General features: G+C 41.1%; 1 protein-coding gene across 1 annotated transcript; it reads left to right on the top strand.

Annotated features, from left to right (window-relative positions):
* The first annotated feature begins 197 nt into the window (after window positions 1–197).
* On the top strand, window positions 198–7,445 carry irf3 (interferon regulatory factor 3). The gene is made up of 11 exons (XM_027031161.3): window positions 198–351; window positions 779–992; window positions 1,101–1,281; window positions 3,254–3,282; window positions 3,449–3,503; window positions 3,621–3,686; window positions 4,936–5,250; window positions 5,351–5,456; window positions 5,808–6,082; window positions 6,281–6,405; window positions 6,495–7,445. The coding sequence occupies exons 2-11, from the start codon at window positions 828–830 to the stop codon at window positions 6,606–6,608; spliced, it is 1,431 nt and encodes a 476-aa protein (XP_026886962.2). The 5' UTR covers window positions 198–351; window positions 779–827; the 3' UTR covers window positions 6,609–7,445.
* The last annotated feature ends 1,888 nt before the right edge of the window (window positions 7,446–9,333 follow it).

The raw sequence follows: 9,333 nt of genomic DNA, 5'->3' as shown, positions 1-9,333 counted from the left end.
TCACAGGTTGTTGTATTATTTTTATTATGGGTAAGAATAAGATGTTCTAAGTGGCGATTCAAATATGGATTCAGTGTATGCTATATTTTTCGTCAAATATATGTTTATGCGGTCGTGTGCCAACTACTGCGCCACCACACTCACGGGAGATGCGCCTCGGAAATAGAAAGCTTTGCGAAATCTGGTGACGTCGAAATGAGAAAACGAAACCGCTCTGGACGGGTTTCCCGAGAATGGGGGTCGGGTAGCGTTATAAACGGCTGGGTTCTTAGTTGTTGACAGTAGGTTGTAAGGTGCCGTCCTTAACAATAGATTAAGTAACATATCGACGATATTCAGAAACTCTCAGAGGTAAGATCGTCTACGATATAGATTTTTGTGTTCATATGTTTGTTTTGGTACTTATTGTAGGGCATTGTTTATGTTGTTTAACAAACTCTAGCACTTATTGTTTATAGCACATTGTTTAAGATAGACCTTATATATTTTGCACGTCTAGGTATCAGCATTCATCCCTGTATTCTACAGTATTCTAGTTCATTGGTATGTTTAATTCTAACTTACTGTACTGTACTTGGATATATTCTATGAGTAAATGACAAAGCACTTTTGTAAGTCGCTCTGGATAAGAGCGTCTGCTAAATGCCGTAAATGTAAATGTAAATATTTTTCTTCTTAGCCCTCTGTTAGTGTAATAACATACCGTACGGACTACAACTTCTTCAACCTTTTTTTTGTGTAAATGTCAAAATGTCACATTTATTTTTGTTTTCTACAGGAAACACTGGTGCGTCTGTGACAGGTCGTCTTTACAGGTTTTTTCTCCCATGGCCCAGTCAAAACCGCTCTTCATTCCGTGGTTGCGTCAGCAAATTGACAGTGGACGGTTCCCGGGCGTTCATTGGGTCAACCAGGACCACACACTGTTCTGTATTCCTTGGAAGCACGCACTGAGACAGGATGCAAACAGCGATGATGTACTTATATTCAAGGTAAAAAGCCCCAATTATATGATGTATACGTTATATGAATATATGTTGCTGACTCTTGTTTGTTTTATTTCTACCTTAAGCCCTCTCCTTTGGTTCTTTTGTTCTTAGGCATGGGCACAGACAAATGTTGGCTCTGTGGACAAGATCCATGGTGACCCTTCGGTATGGAAGAGAAACTTCCGGAGTGCGCTCAGAGCCAAACACTTCAAACTAGAGGTAGACAGCAAGAATGACTCAGCCAATCCCCACAAAATCTTTAGGTGGCCAGAGGAGACGCACTCATCTGGAGGTAAGAAATGAGATGTGAGGGATATGTGTGATATCTGTGGGATTTTATTCATTTTATTAATACATTTAAACAATGTTTAATTTAATCAATTTATTGCCTTTAAGTGTGATGGAGTAGCCTTCTGTTCAGCTTTAGGCATGGAAATACTACTAAATCAGTGACAAATGCAATAGTTCACTCAGCAGTGTCCTTTTTTTAAAGGATCTAGGTTATTAGCTGTAACAACATTATGCCTTGATCTGAAGTTCTAAGCCATTTTTCTTGGTTTGAATTTGTGTGCCTTCTGTGTGCTTTAGTTCCTCCTTAATGCTGGTTAATAACAAGTACTAGCCATTCATAGTAACATTAGTTCAGTGGGCATACCAATCAGTTCAGGGCATGGTTCAGTTTAGGACATGCTAATATTCCTTACTGTGACGGCCCGAGTACCACAAAGCAAGGAGCAGGATGTACAGATGTCTCTCGATGAAGACAAGCATTTATTGAGCACAAGACACAAACGATAAACAACGGCACTCACACAAGCTAGTGCAGCGTGACATAAATGATACATAAACACAAGCATTAAACGCACAACTTACACAGGCTACCATTAACGTAAACACTAGTACTAATACCTACATGAACATGAATATCGAACATGATAATGATCAACATTCACTACATACGCACAGGGGTTTCAGTACATGAATACAATGTTAACAACAAGGTGCAGGTATGTGATAATAAAGGGGCATGGTAAACAAGGGGGCAGTCAGTGAAAACAACAATGACAACTCTATGGTGGGCCATACCACATAATAAGTGGGAAGGGGAGCAAAACATTACAGAAACCCTCCCCCAATGGCGCAGCTCCCGACGCATCCATTATTGGGACAGGAAACCCCAGGCCAACCATGGCACGGCAAAGACAGGTACCCAACACAAGGTGGAATAGGAGTGACCTCCAAGGGAGGTCTCTCAACACGTGAGAGGGAAAGGCGGAGTCCAGGGTGGTACGGTGATGCTCCATGGCAGGGTCTGGCAGGACTGAAGGTGCAGCAGTGATGAGCAGCAGCATCGATGGAGCTAGAAGCACTGTGGTGACCAGTGACTGCAGCAGCCTCAACCAGATGGGAAGCACTGCGGCGATCATCAACGGCAGCAGCCAGACACAAACACAAAAGGTGCACAAACAAAGTACCTGCTGGAAGGGCAGGCACTGGAGGCTTGTCCCTGGCCCTGCAGGACATGCAGAGGGGCACATCCACCCTGGATTCAGACGTGCCGAGATGGATTATGGCCCACACATCGCAAGCCGCCTAGGGAGAGCCCATCATGGAGGAGAGAGAGAAAAGATATGACAGTAGCAACAGCTGGAGACCTAGCCAAGCCCACTAGAACACCCACATAATGGTCGCAGAGGAGCCAGTCTGTTCTCCATGGGCCTAGTAGCACTATGCCCCCCTTCTAAGAAATTACAGGGGGCTGTCCCTCCTTGGCTGGAGTGGGCTCTGTCCTCCTCCTCCTCCTCTGGTGTGGCTGTGAGCTCTGGTTGAGGTCCTCTCCCAAACATCCAGGGATCCAGGCAGCAGCTTGGGATGTCAGCAATAGGGAGCCTTCTGGAGTAGCCATGGCTAGAGGAATATCCCTGTTCCTCTCGGTGTACGCCTGCTCTGTGCCGTCCTGATTGTGATTCCCATAATGTTTATTGTTTCTCAGTGTCTCATCTTGTGTAAATAAACGTCTATCTTTATCTAGAGATGTTTGTGCATCCTGTTCCTTGCCCTGCGGCACTTGGGCTGTCACAGTTACAAACTCCTCAGTGCTGTTGTGTGACCCAGTTAAATACTGTTTGCAGATTGTGTGAATGGGTTTCCTGCAATTTGTTTTGCACCGTTAAATCAAATACATTGCCAGAGGTCTTGTAGAAAATATATTTCAATTCAAAGTCTTTCCTTTTCTGCTTTTTCTACCTGTTGGCTTCCTGAAGAGTCTAAGGAAGCGTCACAAGACTGTGATGTAAGTTTTGCCATATGTGTATATATTTATTCAAACATGTTTTTTTTTTCATTTTTTAAAAAATCAACTTCCAAATGAAAGATCTGCAATTTATTAATTTGTAGACACCAGATTGCTTTTTATTTTGTATGATTATACTATTTTCTATTTCTCGTATGTGTCATAGATTGCTGTTCCTATCTGTGATTCCCTGTACTTGGCAGATGACAAAATATTTCGAGGTGAGACCACCTGCCATCTCGGTTACACCACAGTTGGACCTCCAGTGTGCATTGCATTTGTACTGCTTATTCTCCTTGTACCTCACCATGCTTGTTATGGCGTGCTTCTTTCCTCAGATGGCAGCACACCCCCTAATTTTCTGGAGCACTGTCTTATGGGTCTGGATATTGGCCCAAATCAAGGTACACAAAACTGGCCCATTAACAAATGTGACGGCCGGAGTGCTGCAGGGCAAAGAACAGGACACAGACCTCTCTTGACACGGACAGACATTTACATTCGACGATAAACAATAAATGTTAATGAAACTCACATGAAAGACTAGTGAAACTTGCAGTAAACAGTAAACGATTAACAACTACAGCAATACACAGTGAATATGAACACTAACGCTAACACTAACGCTTAACTTTCAGCTTTAATATCTAAGTAGGAAATTCGGTTAGTCGATGGAGCAAAAGGACATGTAAACACAGAGTACAACTACCAACGCACATTTACCCCAAGCCCCTCTCCACACCCATCAATCCTAAATATTACATTATTTACAAGGCAAGTAATATTAATAATTAATGATGGGTTTTGTGGTAGTAATAATTTGTTGTTATTGTATATTATTATGGACTTTGTAGTAATTTGTCAAATGTAGTTCTTTTAAGTGGAAAGTTGGTGTTTCCACTTTGCAAAACACTTGCTTTTCCACCTAGACATACATTGGTGTTAACTCTTTTTAAAAGCTTTTTTTTAAAGCTCAGTGCAGCCACTGAGCAGGTTACTGGAGCAGCAGAGAGGAGCTGCCATGTTAAAGCAGCCTTCGAGTGGCTTGTTTTGAAATACTTTGCTCTAGAGCAAACTAGCAGAAAGCAGGCACTGGATCCAAAATCAGGCCTTCTCAGCCAAGAGTCCCAGTACACCACTAGAACTGCCACATTAAAGTTGAAGAACTGTCAGTGTCAGGTATATAGGTAAAGATTGTTGGAGTGATGATTTTTTGCTTCCATCACCTTTGGTTACAAATCCATCATTATGGGTAGGAATGTTTGTGGAACATGGGAGGATTTGATGTTTCTGGGGCCCAAAGCAAAGTTTTGTCTGGGGGCCCTAATCAAATACTTTTTTTTTTTTTTTACTACAAAATTTACCCAACCTCTAGAATCTTTACCTATGTTTTACTGCAGTAAGACCTAAATATTCTGTTTTTTTGCTTGATTTTCTTTCTTTTTTAGGCACCGCTAGGATATGAGCGTTTCCTACTTGGGTTCAAGAGTTCAGTCATTTAAACTGTTTAAGCCCTGAAGATCCTAGATAGTTTATCTTTAAGGATTGTAACCATGAAGTTTGGAAAAACAAGTATGCACTATTGTGCCACCAAACAGGTTACAAACGTTAGTCTGTACTACTTAAAGAATCTTGGTATTCCTCTTTACACAGATGATCAAAAACCTGAGATGGATCATCTGCTGTTCCTGAACCAGCCAGTAGGGGGAGGGCAGTACCCAGAAATGGCTATTCCTGAAGTACCCTTACTTTCGCAGACAGTTACTGTTAAAGACACGTTTCCCACTCAGGAAACCATAACCACTAGTGGAGCAGCAGGGGGTGTGCTTCAAACATCCCCTGCTGAAGGCACACTGGCTCTGAGTCAGTTTTCTCCGCTAGAGGGCGCATTTGCGGGTGAACAGTACCATACAGAGGAGCCTGTTATGGGGGACCAGGTTACCATCAAGGACACACCCAGTGATTCATGTATGATTACACATAATTTAATTAACATAACGTATTACATAACACACTGAAGCTTGTGTAAAGTATGCATCTTTTTCTGTATTTCCTTTTCCAATTTCAGGTTCCAACCAGTTTTCAACACATTATAAGGTAGTGGTTTATTACAAAGGAAGCAGGGTGTTTGACAAAGTGGTGGAGAATGAGGCAGGTTTCAGGATAGTGTGTAGGTAAGAGAGTTCAGTTTTCTTCATTGCCATTAACTGTACTTTGCCAATAGTGGTGATGTATTAGTGTTTACTAGTAAGTTTGAATGACTAGTAATAGTAATATTTGAAATGAAATTAGAAAATTACATTAAAAGAAATTAGAAATTTGAATGACAAAGTTTGAATGACTCTTCTTTTTGTCTTATTGTCTCTTGTCCTTTATTAGTTTTGAGTTTAATTTTATCTTTGTATTGTAATTTGGTTTTTCTCTTTCTTTGTTGTGTTGCAACCTGTTTTAATCAATCTGAAAAGCACTTTGTAAACTTTTTTCTACAGATGTGTTTTTTTTAAATATAATTATTATTCTTGCAGGAACAGGCCCTGCCTAATGTCAGACTCTCTCTCAGTTGTGGAACTACCCACCCCTGACTCTATCCTGGACCAGACCCAGGCCAGGTTAACCATGGATATCCTTACTAATCTTGGGGGTCTGGAGGTCAGAAGGTCAGGTGGAATACTGCTGGGTCATCGCTGGGGAGACAGCCGAGTCTACTGGGGTCAGTGCAAACACGAGCAAGGGAAAAGGCCAAGAGCTCTCTCCAAAAACCAACCTGAGTGCATCTACTCCCTCAGAGAATTCTGCATGGGTGGGTCGATGGTTTGCCCTTGTTTATTATTAAGAAAGAAAATGTTGCTGTCCTCTCACACACAGTCCCATGCATGATAACAGTTTGCTGAAACTTGAAGAGTAGAGTAGGCTCATTGCAACTCGTTCTAAAAAATAACATGAATTACGGACGTGGCTGAACCATTGTGGTTACTGTGAGATTATGCTGTTCCACTAGGCTTAAAAGAGTTTATTGACAACAATGGCGGATCATCTCCTTCCTACTCTCTCTTCTTCTGTTTGGGGGAGAAGTGGCCTGACCCCAAAAACAAACCCTGGGACAAGAAGCTCATCACAGTAGAGGTAGGGCTGAGATACTCAGGTCACATTTGTTCACCTCTCTACCTGCTCAGTTCTGTTTTTAAAGATTTTGCCTTGTTTTCACATTCCAGGTGGTTCTTACCACCCTGGAGAGGCTGAAGATGTTGGCTGTGGATAACGGGGCTTCTTCCCTCAATTCCGTTGAGCTGCAGCTCTCGCTTGAGCAGATGATGGAGATATGCTAGCCACCCAAACCACTAATGAGTCAAATACCTGGAACCACAGATGAACTGACGTTATGCACTTTGTAGAACACTTTAAATAGAAACTGACCTGTGAACCCTTGTGTGGAAGTATTTACTTCATAGGTCTAATCAGGTATTTTGGTTGTTTGGTTTTATTTGTCCTTGTTTATTAGTATTCTTTTGAATATGGCATGACAGCTTGTGAGGGTCTGATTTTGTGTATTTGCTTGTATATGGATGACTTTAAATAGAGGTATGATATTATTTTACTATTTATATCTCTATTTAAGGTTCTTGATGTAATGAAAGGACAACTTATTTTCACTTTAATAAACCTAAAATGGGAGATTTCCTTTTTCAGCTTTTCCTTTTTATCATTTTCTTTGTCACCAAACTGAAACAGGAAAACACTGCTTCTTGCTGCTTTAACACAAAATATACCCATAGCTTCTGATCTCTCCTATAAAACTGTCACTTTATAAATGTTCTTACAGTCTGTTGTGAACAGGTGCATTCATAGGATCACAGTAGACAAAGTGTCTCATTCAATAATACTTTATGTAATTAAGATTTTCACAATCTTTACAATTCGTGGATGACATTGAAATGCTGCATTCTTGTTTGTACAGTAAACCTTGGAGCAAATTTTAATTATCATTCATGTAACACAAAGACGTTATCACAGGTGAGGATAAACTGCTAACAATGTGATTTGTATATCTGGCGGATTGGTGGGTGTAGTCAGGGGGTTGGGGGAAATGTGTCCTGTGTTTACATTTCCTTTGCCACCATTGTCCAGCCAAATTTCCTACTTGGATAATAAAGTTGAAAACTGAAGTTGGTTGGAAGTTTTGTTTTTTTGTTTTTCAACTTTTCTACCAGAGTGCCCTTTGGGTTGTTCAAAACAGGGATGGATGATAAACAATATCGATACACACTATATCGTGATTATAACACTCATCTACATCTGAGATTGGCCAGGATGATCACTGCCCAAGGCTGCTGCCTCCTTCAGTGTAAGGCTGGCAAGCCTTTCCTTGACCTTTTTGACCCCTTTATAATAAAGTCTATGATAATCATCAGCATAAAGAAACAGTGCCAAGTGCTCTGAATGATGGACACGCCTCTATTTTTCTTGTTCCTGTCTTTCTTTCTGCTACTGCACCACCATGTCCAGCCTCTTTTCTGTGTGTGGAGAGAAAAAGATAAAGGGATACTCACATTTGCCAATTTTTCAAACAGTATTTATGTAATGGCCTGAGTGCCGCAGGGCGAGGAGCAGGATGCACATACTCCCTCGATGGTGATAGATATTTATTAACACACAACGAAGACAGTTGTGGGAGTTGTATTTTGATTGGAGCTCACTCATACCTGAGCTCACTGGCTTGCTCCTGGGCCCTAGTGCTATTGAAAACCATATTGCAAAGGATTTTCATTGCCTCTTTGTTTTTTTCTTATTCATGGTGCTCAGGTGCTCACTCTCCACCTGCGCCTGGTTTTCGTCTTCAGCCACACTACCTCTGGTGTCCCTCCTTCTGCGCACAAGGACTTTTAAAAAGCTGCACAGTCAGTGAGAGGAAACACTACTGCTGCTCTCTGTTAGCCTTGTGGCACAATTATTTGTGTCACCTTAATGACTGGACACAACAGCAGTAGCATTGGCTTCATCCTACTCCTCATCCACATCCACCTTAGCTCTGGATGTGTGTGATTTCAAAGCATTAATTGTCTTCATGATGTAAACATAGAGGTCAAGTATGTAAGCATAGTTTTTGTTGGGTATGGATGCATTGCTAAAATTGGATAGTGTGACGAGGGCTGTGTCTGTGAAGGCTGTGGACCTTTTTGTCCCTGCCAAGGATCAGTAATGTGTGCAGGTAGGCCCATATTATTCAGCCTTGGAGTTCAGGCTGAAGAAACCAGACCAAAACAGTGTCTAAACTCTGGAACAAAGATGAAAAACCCTAGTTTATGCTGGGGCTCTTTTTATTATCTTTATTGGAACTAAATGTTCTGATAATAACAGAAAATATCAAATGTGAATTTTTTGATAATGTATGATTGTTTTGCTGGCGCACGAGACCTTGTTTTCAGGTTTTTCTTTAAATGAGCCACAAAACACTGTTAAAGTCATGTTTAGATTTAGGGATAGAAGCCTTCAGATATAGTCATTCTGGGAAATTGAATTTATTGTTTCAGAATAATTTCTCTGTGTCCAAAGTCTTCATCAGGCAGACATGTCATCTGGCACCTTGTTCTTCCTGAACTGCAAATTGCCATTGTGGTTTAATGCTTCTGAACCAGTGATGGAGCTCACTGTGTAACACCAATAGCTCACAGGGGGTGCAATTTCACAGAAGTGGAGGTTATTCTTTTACTCTGATGAGATGTATGAGAAGTGTCTAGCATGAAGAGTCATAGCCTTCAGTAAACCTACTTACACTGCGTGTAAAAAAAACATGGCTAGTCCTTCAAGTAGACCTATTTCAACTAAATTAAAGTGAAACATCAAATTAAAAAATAATTATTATAAAGAAGCCTTGAGGTGTGAGATGTTCTCCTGAAGGAGAATGTGTAAGAAAAAGAGTGCCATCAAAACTTACACCATATGCAAGGTGCTAAATTTGAGCTTATTAAGAACCTTGATGCTGCTTGAATTGTCATGTTCAGCTGTGTCCTGTGTGTAACCATCCCGTGTCCACCACCTGAAGGCAAGCATTTG

The sequence above is a fragment of the Electrophorus electricus genome, chromosome 15 (assembly GCF_041902795.1).
Source record: "Electrophorus electricus isolate QZ-2024a chromosome 15, ASM4190279v1, whole genome shotgun sequence".
NCBI classification, from domain to species: Eukaryota; Metazoa; Chordata; class Actinopteri; order Gymnotiformes; family Gymnotidae; genus Electrophorus; species Electrophorus electricus.
This window is presented reverse-complemented; position numbering and strand designations above follow the sequence as displayed.